Here is an 18,676-nt window from a genome sequence, read left to right as displayed (position 1 = left end):
AAACAGCCTATAAAACAAACGACAACAAAGGAGGACAAAACGACATAAAACCCCCAATTTCGACATAGCACACAACAAAGTCGCATAGCAACTCAAAGTCTCCAAGTGAAGCTTACAATTGTCTCAGTCTCCGGCACAGTTCACTAATCCTTCTTGCCATGTTGTTGTGGTGTTACATCAGGCGACAATCGGTAATGTATTTTCTTCTCCCTAATCAAACAGTACGATAAAACAGAATCAACGATTGTAAATAATGAATTCATGAGAGTTTGAACTCGAGTTAGGATCTCTACTCTTTTGTTTGTGTGTTTGTTCTTGATGCATTTTACTCTATCAAAATTGCTAATCTTTCTTTTTCTTTCAATTTTACAAATTTTGTCCAAAAATTAGTAAATCAAGAACAAACAAAAAGGGGGGAAGATTACTTGAATGTAATCAAGAGTTGCTTTGCAAGGTTATGACTAACCATAAACTGGTCCACCTATTTTGGCTCTTAAGCAGGCCGGGAAAGAGACCTCAAAAGAGTTAATAAAAGTCAAAGCCCAAGAAATAATAAGAAGCCCAAGGCCTAGGGGAATTATAAAGAAGGCACATCCAAGCGCTAGAGCCAACCATCACCAGCCTGGTCCAATTGAGCAATAGAAAGTACTTTCCGACAAGCAAAGACATGCGGAAAGATTGACAACTTTATGGCAAAAGGCTTTAGGAGCAGGCCTACTCATACACCAATTAGGCAACAAGTCAATCACCGATCAAAAGCAAAAGTCTAGGACATGACATAAAAGTGGTCAGGTCGCTGCTCGGAGTGATATCGTTGACTAATCAGGGCTGAACAAGTCGCTTAACACATATCTATTTAGAAGGACATGTCATCCCGACTAAGTAAATGTCACTTCATCGCTAAATGTCGACTAGCAGTTAAAAAAGTCAGTATACTAGTCCAGTTAGGTGGCACATTAAATGTTAGAAAAGGAAGATTAGGTGAGCCCAAGGCTTTATGTACTCATGAATGACCTATATAAAGAGGTGTGAACCTTTTGTAAGGGGGTCACACAGCTGATGAGAAAGAATTAGTAATCTTTAGCTGAGCGTTATTTGTAACATTTGATATCAATATAACCCGAGCAACACAATGAACTCCTATTTTTGAAAGGTAAACCACTCAAATTTTAAGTTCATTTTCAGTTTCGATTCCAAACTCTCCAAGGACTAATTGTTTTGTATTTCACTCATTTAAGGAGTATGTAACAAATTGATAATCTTTGTCAATTTTTAGGAATTATGGAGTGTTTGAGGTGTGTTGTGATATTAACAAATGAGTTAAATAAATTTTAGAAATTGTTCAATTTTGGAATACCAAATATGACATACCAACCCATATTTCCAGTTAATTGGATAATTGTGTGTTTCCAAATTAGCCACGTGACAGTCGTATCTAATTAATTACACCACAAGCATTAGGACTAATTATCCGACAACAAAAAAGATTAGGACTAATTGATTTATCAATTACTAATTATTTTCAGATTCGGATTACAAATCCAAACGGTTGGTATTTGATGTAATTTTATTATAAATCAAGGGTCAGATTCATCCAGTCAACGCCATTAAATTCACTCCCACCGTTTCTCTCTCTCTCTCTCTCTCTCTCAATTTTCCCAGTTCCGGTTCCTTTCTGTCTCTCTCTTTCAATCTTCCCGAGAAAATTCAACACCAACAACCAAATCATGGAAGGAAATCACGCTGCAGCTTTCGAATCAATTGCCAACGGGGACCACCTCGACGCCGCATCCACCGCCGCAAACGACTACAACAATACCCATCACACCCACGCCAACAACGACCACGGCTGGCAGAAGGTCACCGCGAAGCGCCCGAGGAAGAAGAAGGAATCGAACGCCGAAGTAATCAACAATCAGAACAAGCTCGTCCCCGGCATCGCGAGCGCCAACGGAAACGGCGTTTTCCGGTCACTGGAGAAACAATCGGAGGACCGGCGCCGGCGGATTCTCGAAGCTCAGAGGGCCAATGTCGACCTCGACGATGTTGCTCCGGCGAGATCGAAGCTCAGGTCCGACGACGAGGATGGGGATAATAGCGATGATGAAGCTGCGGCGCAGAACGTGAAGGCCGAGGAGGCGAAGAAATCCAAGCCTAAGAAGCCGAAGAAGCCTAAGGTCACACTGGCCGAGGCGGCGGCTAAGATCGACGAGGCGAACGATCTCGCAGCATTCCTCATTGACATTTCGGTGAGTTTTATGCTCTGATCTAGCTCGATCTATTCGTTTTCAATTGAATTCGATTTAAAATTCCAAATGTTTTAATTGATTTGGGGATTTTGAATTGCAATAGGCGTCGTACGAGTCGAAGGAGGACATACAGCTGATGCGTTTCGCGGACTATTTCGGCCGTGCATTCTCTGCGGTGTCTGCCTCTCAGTTTCCATGGGTGAAGATGTTCAAGGAGTCATCGGTGGCCAAGCTTGCCGATGTAAGTTTTGAAATTTATTCATTTAAATACCTGATGCATTGATTAATAGGTCGAATATCTGTTTTCGGGGTTGAATTGCATGTGAACCATTACCATTGTGCATTATGCTCTTTTCTGTTCAATATTTCAAATGGCATTTATATTAATGATATCAAAAATTTCGTCGAAAGCTTTCCTCTTTGGATATATATTCGAATAAATCTGCGGAAAGCTTTTTTCTTTAGATATATATTCGAACAAATCCGTGGAAAGCTTCTCTCTCCTTAGTTATATATTTGAACAAATTTGATCCTCGTTGATCTTGTTGGATGTTTGGTTGAGATTAGCTGTTTGTCTCTTGTTTTTGGGGCTTCTCCATATGGTTGCAACGATTTTCAGCACACTTCCTTCTGAATATAACTCCGCTCCTTCCCGAAAACAATTGTGCGTATTATTTCGGGTAATGGTAGAGGTGGTATTTATGGTCTCAAAGGCGAATAGGTTGGTGGATAATTTATAATTTGTTGAAAGAATGCACTAATCTAATATACATACTGTGATGATAAGGATGATATTTGCGAGATGGATAATTAGGGCAAGTAACATATCTTGTTCTACGGATTCTCTTGCTTGTGACCTCCATTTTATGGGGCTTAATAACTTATTGGTGGAAGCAAATTTGAGTGTGCATGCTCCTGGACAACCTAATCACTTGGTGGTGTTTTTTTAACAGATCCCCCTTTCTCATATTTCTGAGGATGTTTATAAGACATCAATTGACTGGATCAACCAGCGTTCCGTTGAGGCCCTTGGGTCTTTTATATTATGGTCCTTAGACAGCATTCTTGCAGACCTAGCGAGCCAAGTTTCTGGCACAAAGGGCAAGAAGGCTGTGCAGAATGTGTCTTCAAAATCTCAGGTAATTCCCCTCTCCTTGTTTTTGTGTTTTACTTGTCCAGGAAATGTTTGATATTCATTGTTAATGTTAAGGTATAATTTGCAATTGAACCTTCACAAATATGTACTCTTCGACTGCTGATGCAAACTTGAATTTTGTTGAAATCGCAGGTTGCGATATTTGTGGTTGTAGCAATGGTATTGCGAAGAAAACCCGATGTCTTGATTAGTATATTGCCAACACTGAGAGAAAATTCAAAGTATCAAGGACAAGATAAGCTTCCAGTAATTATATGGATGATAGTTCAGGTAAGTGGTTAACAATATAATACCGGTTTTAGTGATCTTTCTTCATGGAAAAAAAACATTAGCTCTTATAGTAATGTTAATCGATGTCAAAAATGTCTTGTGTAGGCTAGTCAAGGGGACCTCGCCGTTGGGTTGCATGCATGGGCCCGCAATGTGTTGCCTCTAGTCTGTGGAAAAAGTAGTAATCCACAGTCCCGTGATCTTGTTTTGCAGTTAGTGGAGAGGTATTAAAAGATGGTTATTGCTTCAAACATTTTTGCTTGCCTTTACATTCTTCAACTCTAAAATTTGTTACTTTGGTTGCAGAATTCTGTCTATGCCCAAGGCTCGTACTATTTTAGTAAATAGTGCTGTTAGGAAGGGGGAGCGTTTGGTGCCACCTTCTGCATTAGAGATACTTATGGGAGTTACCTTTCCTGCACATTCAGCTAGAGTAAAGGTAATTACTATTAAGGGCAAATTCACTTAATATAAATTATTTTCATTGTACTGTACTTACGCATGATATTTTTTACAGGCCACCGAAAGGTTCGAGGCTATATATCCAACCCTAAAAGCGGTCGCTCTAGCTGGCGCCCCTGGAAGCAAAGCAATGAAACAAGTTTCACAGCAGATAATGAGTTTTGCTGTCAAAGCTGCAGGAGAAAGTACGTAAATTTCTTGTCTTCCTTTGTATTGTAGTTTTTGTTTCCTAAGTAGGGAAAAATCGTAGGTTCTTAAAATGGGATTGAGATAATTCTGTTTCACGCAGGTATACCTGAGCTATCCAATGAAGCAACTGGAATTTTCATTTGGTGTTTGACCCAACATGCTGATTGCTTCAAGCAGTGGGTGAGATATTCTGCTTCTCCTCAGCATCATTGCATTCATGTTTGGGTTTGAAACAGCACCATTAGTGAATTTAACAATCTGATTTCTGTGTTGTGCATCAAATGGTAACAGGACAAGGTCTACGAGGAAAACTTAGAAGTGAGTGTCGCTGTTCTGAAGAAACTTTCTAACCAATGGAAGGAACATTCTGCAAACCTCTCTCCTCTTGATCCTATGAGGGAAGCTCTCAAAAGTTTTATGCGCAAGGTAACTTTTTACTTTTTATTTTCTTAAATTTTAATTGTATATATTTGTATACAATTTCTTATATGATTTAGTCATACGCGAAGTATTAATTAACTTGTTTTATACTATTTGAATACTACTATTACTTGTAGAATAAGAAGGCATTGGCTGGTGAGGCGGAGGATGTACACCGAGAAAAGCTTAGCAAGGAAGCAGACAAGTATTGTAAGACATTATTGGCAAAGCTATCACAGGGTAGCGGGTTCAAGAAGACTCTGGCCGTTGCTGTTGTAGCCTTGGCTGTTGGTGCTGCTGTCATGTCCCCGAACATGGAATCTTGGGAATTGGAGTTGAAGAAACTAACTGCGACCATCAGCTCTTTCTTTGAATGAACTGTGATTTCCAGTTCTGAAAATCCTACCGTAGCAGCATGAGCGAAGCAGGTTTAGAAGTTGACGGTGCAAAGTACCGACTTAAAATTTTCTCTTACAAAACTGAGTATGATGAAGAAAAGTTCTGCTGATTTACTCCAGAATAAGGTGGCGACAAACAGGAAGCTCTATTTATGCTTGTATCCCGACGGGATACAGAACTAGACGTAGTTGAAGGTCAATACTTGCTCCAAGGTTTAATTTGATTTGAGTTTTTTGTTTTCGGTGCAACTTTTCATGTTTATTTAGATCCTTTTTAAGTTATTCACCGCTAACATCTACAAATACCAGCGATATGTTCATGAGAACTTTGAGACGGATACAAATCTGTATTCTCGGATCAGTGTTTTGTTCGAAAAGGAATTTGAATTCAAGGTTTGATTCTTCGTTACACTCATTAAAGTTGTGGATTTAAGTTCATATGTATCGAATATGTGTCATTGAGATATAACATTGTACATGTTCCGCTGCATCTGTCGCAGCGTACGGAAATACGTCTGTATTTTCTACGAGTAATCTTCAGGTTCTGCAAATGGGTACTTTAGAAACCCAGCTTTTATTTGGTCAGGATCGTCTGGCTTCGACCAAGGGTACTTCATGGATGGATCTCGTGGGAACTTCCTGAAGTTCAGAAATGGTGCCCAAAGTATTACTCTGCACAATGGGAGAAAATAACTGAATCACAACATTTTGTACTTGAAATCTCGATGTTGGAGAGAGGATTTAAAGTCGGATGCTCATGTTTATATCTCTTCATTCACATTTGATTTATTTAATCGAAATGTCAGAGATAAACAGGGGTGTGCGGAAATCAGATACTCAAATTAGAGTGGCTGATTTATTTAATCGAAATGTCAGAGATAAACAGGGGTGTGCGGAAATCAGATACTCAAATTAGAGTGGCAGTTCAGGAGAATCAAGAAGAAACCCAAATGACGGAAAAGTCACTTACCCAGGAAAGAACAAGAAGACAAACATGAACTGAAAGTACATCTCTAGAAGATTTCTCTTGTACCACCTAATCCGAAGCCAGTTCATGATGATTGGCTGCAATCACACAAAAGTGCTTCTCTCAAAAGCTCCATGTTACAAAATAAAAGTACAAAGAGAAGAAGAATTACTTACTGGCATGATAAGGAAGTACCAGAAGGCAACAACTCCGGACTGTATTAAAACCCATGTCAAATCTTCCTCGTAGTTGATTCCGGTGACGGCAAATGCAGGCTGCTCAATCTGCTGAGATAGTTCCGAACGAGTTCAACACCAAAATATCACTAATTAGACTTGTTTGGGAATGCTTATGTAGAAAAAACTTCTGCTCATACGCGCTTATGCTAAAAGTGTTTTTACTAGAAGTATATTGAAATCTGTATTAAAAATTCAAATGCTTCCCGGAGGAGTCTGAGAATGCTTCTTGAAGACGCATCTACTTATAAAATGCTTCTCCAAGAAGCGCTTCTATGATTCAAAACCTTTTAAGTTTAAAGGGTAAGCAGGATTAGAAGTAGAGATGATGAGTGGCTTACGGTGGCCAAAACTGCTCCAACTTGAATTGCCAAGTTCGATTTCTTCAGGTGGAAACAGTCAATTGGGTTTTGACGGATGCTTCCGACTGTCTGAAAAAGCAAAAGTTTGGATCTTCATTAATGATCTGATAAAATTTTTGAATGGAAACTAGAAACCAAGGAAGAAAGCTCGTACCTTTTGAGGATCGACATTGTTGGGCTGTCTGTGTTGAGAGGCGATTGGGAGAGAAGAAGAACGCCGGGAACGGCCGAGAGAAGGCAGCGCCTGGGGGATTTGGAAGCTGAATGAGCAGCTCATTTTAGAGCTCTGTTTCTCTGTCTCTCTGTTTCCTTATCCCTATGGTTTGAGTTTCATGGCAGAAAATGCATGGAGTTTCTTGACGAATAAAGTTAAAATAATGAACAAATATCGCCACGTGCCTAGTATAATTGGGTGAAACTAAATGTGTGCCTAGTGTATTTATTTTGTTCGGACACGTGATTAACGAATTTTTATCTTACATAACATAATTAAAATCGTTCAATTTTGTTAACTACAATTTAAATACCATTTATGCAAAGAAATTAATTTTATTGTTACTAAAAGGATGATGCTTCCGCACGTTCATTTTTATCTGTCAAAGTTTAATTTTTAACTATCAGATTAAATGAATTAAAAATAATTAAACGATAAAATTTAACAAGAATTATGTAGGGATAAAAAAAAGTGGGTAGATAGCGGCATCTGATATTTACCAATATAAATGGATACCCAAAAAAAAAAAAAAAAAAGAAGGCATAAAACCCAAGAACTCAAACCAATCTAAAAGATTGAGTCTTGAATAGGAGAAATTTTCTGCAAGTCTGCAACTTTCCAATTTCTGCCTCAATCGGACCAAGATGTTGGCCTCGGCAGCCCAACCGTCGTTAACGGTGAAGCAGCCTTGTCTCCTCCAATCCTCACTCTCCATCTCAAACACCCATATCCACATGGAAGTCATTGCAGCTAAACCCACCAGACCCAGAAACGGAAGGCCAACATTCTTCTTCCATTCAACCCGTTTCCAATGCCTCAACCTCAAATCACGCTTTTCCCGCCAATTCCTCACAAGGGTCAGTGATAGCGACGGCGGCGGTGCGGCGGATGCCACCCCACAACAGTTTAAACCATCCACCGTAAGTTTTCATAATTTCATCCCCATACTTCCATTGTTATCAAGAATTAATCTTTTTAGTGGTTAATATGTTTCATGAGGATTCAATTCAACCCAGAAGATTAATATTTCACGAGGATGAGAACCCAAAAATTTATATTTCATGAGGATGAAATGTGAAATTTGATATTCTGATTCTCGCCACTCTTGATTTGTAGGACACTAAAGAGATAAAGAGTACTTCTCTGGGTGATGGGTATGTCGGCTTGTTTATTCGGATGCTCGGGCTGGATAATGATTCCCTTGATAGAGAGGAGGCAATAGTGGCACTCTGGAAATACTCACTTGGAGGAAAGAAGTATGTCGAAGCCATTATGCAGTTTCCTGGCTGCATAAACCTCATTGTAAACTTGCTGAGATCGGAGTCCAGTTCTGCGTGTGAAGCTGCTGCTGGCCTTTTAAGGTCGATATCCCTTGTTAATTTGTATAGAGATGTGGTAGCACAGAGTGGAGCAATTGAAGAGATAACCGGGTTGCTAAATCGACCGTCTTTGAATCCTGAGGTATAGGATGGGTATCTCGCTCATGGAATTGCTTTCCACATTTTTCTTGATGTAGAAAAGTGACGTAGATTGTTGTAACATTTCTGCAGGTGAAGGAACAAGCTATATGTACTTTGTGGAACTTGTCTGTGGATGAGAAGTTCAGAGTGAAAATTGCAAACAGTGATGTCTTGCCGTTACTTGTTAAGTCCGTGGATGATGAGGACGTAAAGGTGAAGGAAGCAGCCGGAGGGTTGTTGGCAAATTTGTCATTAAGTCACTTTAGTCACAGCATTATGGTTGAAGCAGGTGTTATACCAAAATTGGTGAGACTTCCCCTTCCATTTTTTGTTGTAGTAGATCTAGTTTCAAGTTGGATCAAATGGCTTTAGTTAAGTGTACCGGTTTTCATTTTCAATGGTTTTTGATACGTAGTAGTTGATTTGGGATTATCTTGTATCCATCACATGTGAAACAAAGTATTAAGCAGTTCAATCCCTATATCATAGTTACGAATCCCCCTTTTCTAATGTTTTTGATTATATGATACTTATGGATTAATTTGCTTTTTTAATGATGCAGGCAAAGCTCTTAAGAACTGACGTTGAAGGATCTAAAGTAATTAGAAAGGAGGCAAGAAATGCTTTGTTAGAACTATGTAAGGATGAGTACTACAGAATTCTTGTTGTGGAGGAAGGTCTGGTTCCCGTCCCCATCATTGGTTCAGCTGCTTATAAGTCCTTCAGGCCGGGTTTGTATTCATGGCCTAGTTTACCAGATGGTGTGGAGATTGAACAGACTTATAAAACTCCGTCCAGGTTTGGTGCTTCTGAATTACTCCTTGGGTTACATGTTGATGAAAAAAAGGCAAATATAGAGGAAGCCAAGATGAATGCGATTGTTGGACGGACACAGCAACAGTTTCTTGCTCGTATTGGGGCCATTGAACTGGAAGATGATAAAAAACAGTCTGAATTAACCACCGGTAAACAACTCACACTTTTGCCATGGACAGATGGTGTGGCTAGATTGGTTTTGATTCTTGGACTTGAAGACGAGTCTGCAATAGCAAGAGCTGCAGAGGCAATTGCTGATGCATCTATCAATGAACATATACGGATAGCATTCAGAGAAGCTGGGGCAGTTAAGCTTTTAGTACATCTTCTAGACAGTAAGAATAATGCCGTCGTACTGGCGGCAGTTCGAGCACTAGAGAGGTTGTCTGTCAGGTAATTAAGCATTCACTATTTTTAAGTCTCTTGTTCTTTATGTTTTGAATGAAATGCAAATCCTTTTGAGAACTAAATTAACAGGGGAATTGTATGAGGCGACAACTAACTTGGCCTCTGCAAGCTGATAAAGTTATTGTTTTGAATGATGCAGCAATGTTGTTTGCCAGTTAATTGAAGCTGAGGGTGTTAGAGATCCTTTGGTTAATCTTTTAAAGCAGCCACAGATCTCTGACATCTTGATGGAAAAGGTCATTCGTCATATTATTTTTAGTCAATCGCTATATCTTTGAAGTGATTCTAGTTTAAGTTAATCACGCGAATAATTGATGTAATGCAGGCGTTGGATATTCTTGCCCGGATCTCAGATCCTAATAAAGAAATGAAGTCAAAGGTTGGTCAATTGTTTATTGATAACCTATTTGAAACCTTATAGTTATCAATTGACTCACCAAGCATGTTGTTTCATTCCAGTTTTATGATGGACCACGAAATGGATCAAAAAAGGGATCGGATGCAGCTAGGGGTCCTTATGGTTCCACGGGAATGACTGGAGATATAGCTAATATGTCCATGTCAAAAACTAATACCAGGTTTGAAGTCCCCCCTTCTTATTTTTCTGTGCTTGATTATGATGCTTAACTGCCTTTATATTCTTTAAATTGTTTTTTTTTCTTTCCATTTTATCATATGTTAAAGGCAAAATTTGTATTACTATAGCTTCACGCAAAATGCAAATGTTTAAGCTTCACTGTTTTTTAAGTGCATGATTATCTGGTTCTTCTTAAAAAAAGACCAAGTAAAGTTTTGACTTCTGTCTGTATAGCGAAAATGTGCTTGACTCTGGGGTTATTGCTCGCCTTGTTGAGACATTAAAGACCCCAACCCCAAGTTTGCAAACAAAAGCTGCTTCTATCCTCGAGTTCTACGCAGTTATTGACCCAAGCATGGACACCATCATTTCAGCGGGTATTGAATCTGGTTTAGATGTTGTTTTCCAGCAAAAGATTCTTGAAGGTACCGGAAATTCTTTTCCTTTATGGTAAAACTCCTTGGAAGGTAAGTAATAATAGTGTTTGTTCACAGATTTGATACTTATTTAACTTTTGGTATGTGGTATTTAGCAGACACGGAATCAGAAGTATATAATCAACAGCCAGAAAAATATGCCCTTGAAGTTGAAGAAGCTGGTCATGCTATATCAGCAGCATCCCGGTTATTTACAAAACTGCTCGACTCTAAGAAGTTCTGCCAAAAAATAGATTCCGTGCATTTCACCAAATTGCTCGGTGATATCCTGAAGTCTAATATCCCCCTTCACAACAAAGATTGGGTTGCTGCTTGTTTGGTGAAACTTGGTTCTCTTTCTGGTCCCAGACTAGATTTTGAGGACCCAATCAACATGGAAGTAACTCTCCACGAGACCATTCCGAGACTCATGGAGCAGTTAAAAACCTCATTCTTTCTAGAAGAAAAGGAAGCTGCAGTTGTGGAACTCAACAGAATAATCTCTGAAGGGGTGGTTGATTCCACTCGAGCCATTGCTTCCCAAGGAGGTATATTTCCGTTGGTCGAACTGATTGAACAAGGGAGTGAGAGTGCCGTTGAAGCATGCTTGGCGATACTTTATAATCTGAGCATGGACAGTGAGAACCATCCGGCAATTATAGCTGCTGGAGCAGTTCCCGTTTTGAGGAGAATTGTCCTATCACAAAGACCACAGTGGAATCGGGCACTTCATTTGCTGAGGACTCTACCTACATAAGGAGACAGTGCCAAAACTTATAGTCACGATATAATTTTTCCATTTTTACCAAACTTTATACTATGAAGTCTGCCCTTGAATTGAAGGGCGAGCTTAATTCCCGTCGAGAACTTAAATGTGTACCGGGGCAGCTGATGCCGTAGTATATGATCTGATTGTAATCAAGCTCCTTGCCCTGCTACTATACAAGCAGAATGCAAAATATTTGGTGTTAAAGGGAATCATTTCGGCACATCATTTTTCTCCTTCTGTACTACCCCCTGTTTATTTCTGTCCCGACATGTCTATGATGAACTTCCCTAGCAAGTTTGAAGGGCCGGTGTAGAAAATGCTCCGTGAGAGTCGGCGACCGATAAAACTGAAAGGTGTTTCCGCTTACAAGTTTAGAACCAGTAGAGCTTCGGTACCACATTATCTCTTCATAACCACCTCAAACCGCCTCTTCATCTTTCGCTATCGGTCGTCCTGAATTCATGAATCCCGCCCGCCATTGATAAATTTCAGGTCCTGTTTGATACAATGTGGATCGCTTGTTGATTTGTGCACGATTTGCTGCTTCCTGCATGTAAATCATTGATGAATTTACATGTGCTTGGTCTTTGTGTGTTTGCTGCTGCAGGCAAAAGTGTTATCAAGTTAGTGGCCTCTGGGGCCATCAAGCTAAACTCTCCACTTCTTGATGACCTCATGATGTAAACTTGTCACGTAAAATTCTACTTCCATTACAATTGCTCTTTGTAGATTGGTAGGAGGTCTGCTCCGTACTTAAAAACATCGGTCCCAAGTCAACAAGGTTTTCCGTTTTGCGAGGGTTGAGGGAAACATCTATTATACATAGTCTTACTCTTGTTTTGCAAAGAGACTATTTTCAAGACTCAAGCTCGGTTATGCATCAATGCAATATTCTAAATAGTTTCAATGTAAAGGAAAGATTCGGACTTAGTGTAAGAGCGGACGACACACGTATACCTAATACATTTATTAACAATTCTTCATCTCTGACCTTGGATCCTCCAAGGATTGGTTGATTGATATAAAAATCAATTTGTTGGTGGGCGGACTTTCTTGGTCAAATTTTTTGTTCACTGGACAATTTTCTGTTCAACGGTTCTAAACTTCTGGATGCAGAATCTTTGGAAAAAAAAAGCCCAAGCCAAAAATCTGTCAAACCAATCTGGCACGTGACAGGGAAACAAGATGCACGTGCAGTATATGAATATATACATTTTCAACAAATTTCTTAATTAGTGAGTTGGCTCACATGCAAAATCAGTCCACAACTCATCCTTCTTGTTAAATTATGCATAATCAAAAGGATTTTAATCTTTTATAGTTGAGAGTTTTAATCGTTAAATTTTTGCTATTATATTTTTTATTAAAACTTTACTGTTAAAGTAAAAACGATTGAAAAACTTACGGTATCAAATCTAACATAATCTGTATTCAGCCGAAGTAACCAAAGACAACAAGAACAACAAATTGAACTATCAGCCTAGTTCATAACTATCATCACAAATCGAAGATACAAAAGCATACTATATAAAAATAAAAAATGGTAGAACAATTTTTTTTAGGAAAACTAATTAAAATGGTTTGAAAACTTTGAGTTTTAACGATAACGACAAAATAAATAGTAAAATGAATAGTACCAGAATTGATTTTTTAGTGTAAAAATATGATTTTTCGTTAAAATGAACAGTACCGGAAGTTTTTCGTTGAAGTTTTTTTTTTTTTTTTTTGTCAATAAAGAGTATAAATACAATATATTAAAAGGAAAACTAATGAAAATGGCTTGAAAACTTTGAGTTTTAACAATAAATACAAAATAAAGGGTAAAATGAATAATACCAATATTGACTTTTTAGTGTAAAAAGATGATTTTTCGTTAAAATAAACAGTACATAAACTTTTCGTTAAAGTTCCTTATATTAAATCATTCAAAGAAGTATACGTCCCTTGCTTGTAATGGTGGTGAATGTGGGACACTAATATCATATTATCCTATATTTTATGTGTGATATGACGCACTCCAAAAGCAGGGGCTTCCAAAACCCAACTGCCCTCTTCTCGATCGATTTTTCAATGCGTTAGAAACACAATTTGATACATAAAATATTATAAAATAACATACTAAATTGGGTTTTTTACACATTAAAAAGCTAAAAAGTTTCTCCCTCCCGTCGCCTCCTCCATCCCCTTTCATAAATAAATTTCAACCAAAAAATAATAATTAAATTTCGAGCAAAAAATAATAATTAAATTAAAAGCCACTAGTCTCCTCAGAACAAAAAAAAAAAAAAAAAAAATGAAAAAGGAAAGAATAAAAATGGAAAATCGAATCCACTACGACACCGTTCCAGTGTTTCTGCTTTGCAGCCTGTCGCTCTTGTATTCTTCTTTTCCTTTTCTCTTCGCATAATTTCTACAAAGTCCTTCGCTTTCCTCTCTCTTCCTCCAACCCATCGGAGCCAGAGAGAGAGAGAAGAGAGAGAAACAAGGTCTGCAAGCCAGGTCACTGTGTCTTATTCTAGAGAGAGAAAGTGGTGGTGAGAGAGAGAGAGAGCGATCTGAGCGGTGGAGGAATTGGGGTGGTACAGTAGAAGAAGAAGCGGAGAGAAATGGGGACGCTTCAGACGTGGAGGAAAGCCTACGGCGCTCTCAAAGACTCCACCAAAGTGGGCCTTGCCCACGTCAACAGCGATTACGCGGTACCAATTCCTTTCCCTTTTCTTTTATCTCCGTTGATTTAATTAATTAGAACCCAAAAAAAAAAAAAAAAAGATAAGATTTTTGTTATCCGAAGGGATTGGATTTTGATTTTTTGATTTGGGTTTGTTCTCTAAAAATAGGATTTGGATGTTGCGATAGTGAAAGCCACCAACCACGTCGAGTGCCCGCCCAAAGAGAGACACCTCAGAAGTCAGTTTCTAAATTTTCAGATCCGTTGTTTTATCAAATGGGTGGTTGGATTTTGATCCAAAGATGTGATTTTTACATTTGGGGGTGTTTTGTTGGATGCAGAGATTCTGATTGCCACATCGTCAATTCGGCCACGGGCGGATGTTGCTTATTGCATTCATGCTCTTTCGAGAAGATTAAGCAAGACCCATAATTGGACGGTATGCCGTGCTTCCCCTTTCAATTGCAAATTTGCGATGCCATGCATTTCAATTTCGATTTTGTATTGGACTTAAAATGTATTTATTTCCCTTTGAATTTAAAGCGGGGTTTGCTTAATATTGTTGTTTACCATGCCATACTATATCATTCGAGTTTGCTTGGAAATATACTTGGTTGCTTTAATAAACCGCGTAGATGTGCCTATGTTAATCATTACATAGTATTGTTGTGTTACTCAATGACAGTACAGTTAAATAGCGACATTAGGCTCCTACACTTTTACCGGTTCTTCATTTTCCCATTTGTTCCACTAGATGCCGCTTTTTGATCTTTTTGTGCAAAGGATTATTTTTATGCTCAAACAAAGTTTATGTATTTTTAACTACTTTGAAGTGAAATAATTGGTCTTCTACTGGTCTGGTTCAATGTTGTCCCAATTTACAAGGGACGATGTAACACTTATATGATAGTTTTCTTTTTGGCTGTATATGTGTCATCATTGTCTTATGGATTAATATGCTTATGTATATGTATACATATGTTTTGATTCCTGTTGAACTTGGTTTGTAATATATTTGTGTTTTTTATTGGCAGGTAGCTTTGAAGACATTGATAGTTATCCATAGGACCTTGAGGGAGGGTGATCCTACTTTCAGAGAAGAACTTCTAAGTTTCTCTCAGAGAGGACGAATTCTCCAGCTTTCTAATTTCAAAGACGATTCCAGCCCCATTGGTGAATTGCAAATGCCTTAATCTCTTGAATTCTTTCTCGTCTTTGGCTTGTCAATTTTCATTATTAGCTATTAATTGAAGTAATTGAAATTATGACGTTGATTTTGAAGTCAAAATTGAAGAAACACAAACACATCTGTAACTTGAGGATAACTAATGTTTCCTTTTGTTTTCCTTTTCCTCTTCTGCAGCTTGGGATTGCTCTGCATGGGTGCGTACTTATGCATTGTTTTTGGAGGAACGACTTGAATGCTTTAAGGTTCTGAGGTATGACATTGAAGCTGAACGTCTTCCAAGGCCTGCCCAGGGGCAGGAGAAGGTATCAAATCCTAATGGTTCATTACTAATTTACTAGTTAGGATTTGGTGATAAGATGCTTTCTTTTTACATACAAAATAAGTTATTATTCTATGAGGGTTCACAATCTTTTCTTTCCTGTGTTTAACTACTAACAGGGATATAGTAGAACCCGAGAACTGGATAGTGAAGAGCTGTTGGAGCAGTTGCCTGCCTTACAGCAGCTTCTGTATCGTCTTATTGGTTGCCGGGTAACATATTTGGAACTTGTGGTTCATCTGTTTCCCTCAAACGTGTTTGAATATTCATTTCGTGATACATTATATATCTCTGTAAATTTATTGCACAACCATTTTTATACATTTGTGCTAAATGATTGATTTTGCTTTCTGACTTTGCAGCCAGAAGGAGCAGCTTCCAGCAATTATGTTATACAGTATGCTCTGGCCCTGGTATGTCCTGCATCTCCATTTTTGTTTTGTTCTCTCAGACATGACAATGTATTTAAATTATAAACGGAGTCTCAAGTGCTGAAAGCAAGCTTTAATCCTTAAAACTATTAAAGCCAGTTTAACAATGGACAAAGGCTATCTTTGATTTCAAATCTGACTTTTTTGAGTTTGTATTTTCAGGTATTGAAAGAGAGCTTTAAAATTTATTGTTCCATCAATGATGGGATCATAAATCTTGTTGATAAGGTGAATATAATATATAATAAGCAAATACTATGTTACCAATGGCTATTTGTTTCTCAAATTTGAGTTTGTTGCAGTTTTTTGAGATGCCAAGACATGAAGCTGTCACAGCCCTTGATGTTTATAAACGAGCTGGTCAGCAGGTAAACATCTGCAACATTGGTTACTGCAGCATCAGTTACGGATGATCTAAGGTCAAATAGTTAATGTTTGCTGCTCTGTTAAAGATATCTTCGTATTTACTGCAGGCTGCAGGTCTCTCTGATTTTTATGACGTTTGCAAAGGATTGGAACTTGCTAGGAACTTCCAGTATCCGTTCTTGAGAGAGGTCTTATAAGTTTCCAATGTATTTGTTTAAGTTCCTTTCTTGCAGTTTTCTCAGCTAAAGCTAAGTACTGTATTTTAACCTTTTCAGCCTCCGCAATCCTTCCTCGTAACAATGGAAGAGTATATAAGAGAGGCACCACGGGCTGTGACTGTTCCAAATGAGACATTGGTTGGTATTTATTCTTTTTCTTTTTTTGTTATGGAAATTTTTTAGTGTTTTGAGTTTTATCAGTTCAGTTCTTTGCCAATGGAATTTTATTTTGGAAATACATGTGTAGATAATTTATATTTGCTCATTATGAACAGCTTTTGACATATAGACCAGAAGAACCTTCGGAAGATACAAAATTGTCTGGTGATGAATCCGAGCCACCAGCTTTAGACATTGTGCCTGTGTCTAATGTTGAGACAGAAGCTCCTCTGTCGCCACCACCTCCACCTCCACCTCCTCAAAGTAGCATGACCACTGGAGATTTACTGGTAGATTATCAGTTCTGACTTCGTTAAAGTTACACTCTGTTTTTATTTTTTTTATTCTACAAATTCTCATTGTGTCGATCATTTCCATTTATTTTTTTCACCCCAACCAATCTTCTTTTGTGGGTTCAGGGATTGGATTATAGTGCAGCTGATGTATCTGCGATTGAGGACAGAAATGCTTTAGCTCTAGCTATAATTACATCTGAAGCTGGTATGTGTTTTTTTATTTATTTATTTATATAAGTTGGCATTTTATGACTTCCATGACTCTTAATCTCTCCCGCTTTTATTTGCAGATGCAGCTCCAACATTCAATTCTAGTGCAGCCCAAACAAATGGTTTTGATCCTACTGGATGGGAACTTGCCTTGGTCACCACTCCAAGTACCGACATTTCAGCACCGAATGAGAGACAATTGGTAGGCCCATACTATGCTTTTTAAAATTTATAGTTTTTTATCATTTACTATTCCTCACCGGGCTTTGGTTATACCTCACCTTGTAGAATTTTTGCCATTCTGATAGTGGCTTGCAATTTGATTGATACATGTTTCTGGTTCATGTCAGGCTGGTGGGTTAGACTCACTCACTCTGAACAGCTTGTACGATGAAGGAGCATATAGGGCATCTCAGCAACCTGTTTATGGATCTCCAGCTCCAAATCCGTTTGAGGTCCAAGACCCATTTGCTTTTTCAAACCATGTTGCTCCCCCTCCCGGAGTTCAAATGGCGGCAATGTCTCAACAGCAGTCCAACCCCTTTGGTCATTTCCAACCAACCTACCAGCAGCCACAGCCGAATGTGATGATGGGCGCAACAAATCCCTTCGGTGATACTACTGGGTTTGGGACATTTCCTGCAAACCCTGCTCCTCACTCGCAAACTAGCAATCCATTTGGAAGCACTGGCCTTCTGTGAGGACACATGCTTTGATCATCTGAAATAGTGTAATCCACGCAGCGCAGCGACGTTGGTTTTGGTGTATTTGGCGAGTGTAGCACATACGGGGTTTGGATTTGGTTTGTGAGATGGATGGTGTTTGACAGCATGAACATAAGAAGTGGGGTAAAAGTCAGGCGAGTGAATAGTGAAGTATGTAATAATTAGTTGATACATTTTAGAAATTCTTGTAATTTTGTTTAATCAAAAGAAAGAAGTTATGTATTTTTGGTGTTCTCTCATGTGGTGATTCTTTTGATCTTTTTGACAAACGATATCGTTATTCGGTTTAATTCTTTTAATCTTAGTACTCGAGTATGCTGTGTTGTTTGATTTCTTAATTTCTAGAAATTCATGCTTTATGGGAAAAAAGGCCTTTATTTCTCTTTTGGTTGACAACAAGGCATTAGCCCGAAAGAAAAGGAAAGAAAAAAGAATATCACGAGGCACACGAGATATATCTGTAATTAGCAATCGATAATAAAGAACTTGCTCATAAAAGACTGGACCTAAACCTAAATTGCATGACAACAACAAAGTTCTTTTCATGGTAAATGTTGAGTTTATGTCAATTGAGTTTTACTAAAGTTATCCTTTGTGGGGTTTCTCTTTTCTTTAGCACGAAACGAGAAAAATGTTGGGTAAAGGGGCGAAAATAAGAACAGAGCTTTAAAAACGTGGAAACGAGAAAGAGCAGCCACGGCCCATGGGATATGGATGGTGCCTGCT

At 38.5% G+C, this 18,676-nt stretch overlaps 4 protein-coding genes and 1 long non-coding RNA gene across 8 annotated transcripts; 4 read left to right on the top strand and 1 right to left on the bottom strand.

The window, feature by feature from the left end:
* Window positions 1-1,043: 1,043 nt before the first annotated feature.
* LOC137731222 (uncharacterized) lies at window positions 1,044-5,564 on the top strand. Of its 2 annotated transcripts, XM_088687436.1 has the most exons (11): window positions 1,044-1,153; window positions 1,527-2,249; window positions 2,353-2,490; window positions 3,203-3,388; window positions 3,538-3,675; window positions 3,781-3,899; window positions 3,982-4,114; window positions 4,193-4,322; window positions 4,427-4,506; window positions 4,618-4,752; window positions 4,884-5,564. In XM_088687436.1, the coding sequence occupies exons 2-11, from the start codon at window positions 1,728-1,730 to the stop codon at window positions 5,121-5,123; spliced, it is 1,821 nt and encodes a 606-aa protein (XP_088543562.1). In that variant the 5' UTR covers window positions 1,044-1,153; window positions 1,527-1,727; the 3' UTR covers window positions 5,124-5,564. The 2 variants fall into 2 exon arrangements, with proteins under 2 accessions (XP_088543562.1, XP_068326425.1); XM_068470324.2 differs by having other exon boundaries at window positions 1,044-2,249.
* Window positions 5,509-7,123, bottom strand: NDHL (inorganic carbon transport protein-like protein). 2 transcript variants are annotated; one of them, XM_068470326.2, is made up of 5 exons: window positions 6,864-7,123; window positions 6,689-6,778; window positions 6,288-6,398; window positions 6,115-6,209; window positions 5,509-5,816 (listed from the first exon to the last, which is right to left on the bottom strand). In XM_068470326.2, the coding sequence occupies exons 1-5, from the start codon at window positions 6,984-6,986 to the stop codon at window positions 5,669-5,671; spliced, it is 567 nt and encodes a 188-aa protein (XP_068326427.1). In that variant the 5' UTR covers window positions 6,987-7,123; the 3' UTR covers window positions 5,509-5,668. The 2 variants fall into 2 exon arrangements, with proteins under 2 accessions (XP_068326427.1, XP_068326428.1); XM_068470327.2 differs by having other exon boundaries at window positions 6,288-6,395; window positions 6,864-7,072.
* Window positions 7,124-7,414: 291 nt separating this feature from the next.
* On the top strand, window positions 7,415-11,589 carry LOC137731057 (uncharacterized). 2 transcript variants are annotated; one of them, XM_068470127.2, is made up of 9 exons: window positions 7,415-7,843; window positions 8,040-8,384; window positions 8,474-8,689; window positions 8,946-9,592; window positions 9,747-9,843; window positions 9,933-9,986; window positions 10,067-10,185; window positions 10,419-10,609; window positions 10,720-11,589. In XM_068470127.2, exons 1-9 carry the CDS (start codon window positions 7,568-7,570, stop codon window positions 11,355-11,357), a joined length of 2,583 nt encoding a protein of 860 aa, XP_068326228.1. In that variant the 5' UTR covers window positions 7,415-7,567; the 3' UTR covers window positions 11,358-11,589. The 2 variants fall into 2 exon arrangements, with proteins under 2 accessions (XP_068326228.1, XP_068326227.1); XM_068470126.2 differs by having other exon boundaries at window positions 7,434-7,843; window positions 10,717-11,589.
* Window positions 11,590-11,739: 150 nt separating this feature from the next.
* Window positions 11,740-12,085, top strand: LOC148689798 (uncharacterized). Its single transcript, XR_015957635.1, has 2 exons — window positions 11,740-11,861; window positions 11,977-12,085. It is a non-coding gene; the product is annotated as an uncharacterized LOC148689798 (long non-coding RNA).
* Window positions 12,086-13,704: 1,619 nt separating this feature from the next.
* Window positions 13,705-18,172, top strand: LOC137730898 (putative clathrin assembly protein At2g01600). The gene is made up of 15 exons (XM_068469898.2): window positions 13,705-14,065; window positions 14,207-14,276; window positions 14,379-14,476; window positions 15,072-15,210; window positions 15,401-15,528; window positions 15,665-15,757; window positions 15,908-15,958; window positions 16,139-16,204; window positions 16,279-16,344; window positions 16,450-16,530; window positions 16,618-16,698; window positions 16,836-17,009; window positions 17,139-17,220; window positions 17,306-17,427; window positions 17,576-18,172. The coding sequence occupies exons 1-15, from the start codon at window positions 13,976-13,978 to the stop codon at window positions 17,924-17,926; spliced, it is 1,692 nt and encodes a 563-aa protein (XP_068325999.1). The 5' UTR covers window positions 13,705-13,975; the 3' UTR covers window positions 17,927-18,172.
* The last annotated feature ends 504 nt before the right edge of the window (window positions 18,173-18,676 follow it).

Source organism: Pyrus communis, chromosome 16, assembly GCF_041283825.1.
Source record: "Pyrus communis isolate YQ-2024b chromosome 16, ASM4128382v1, whole genome shotgun sequence".
Classification (NCBI taxonomy): Eukaryota; Viridiplantae; Streptophyta; class Magnoliopsida; order Rosales; family Rosaceae; genus Pyrus; species Pyrus communis.
The sequence above is the reverse complement of the archived record's forward strand: the minus strand, read 5'-3'. Positions and strand labels throughout refer to the sequence as shown.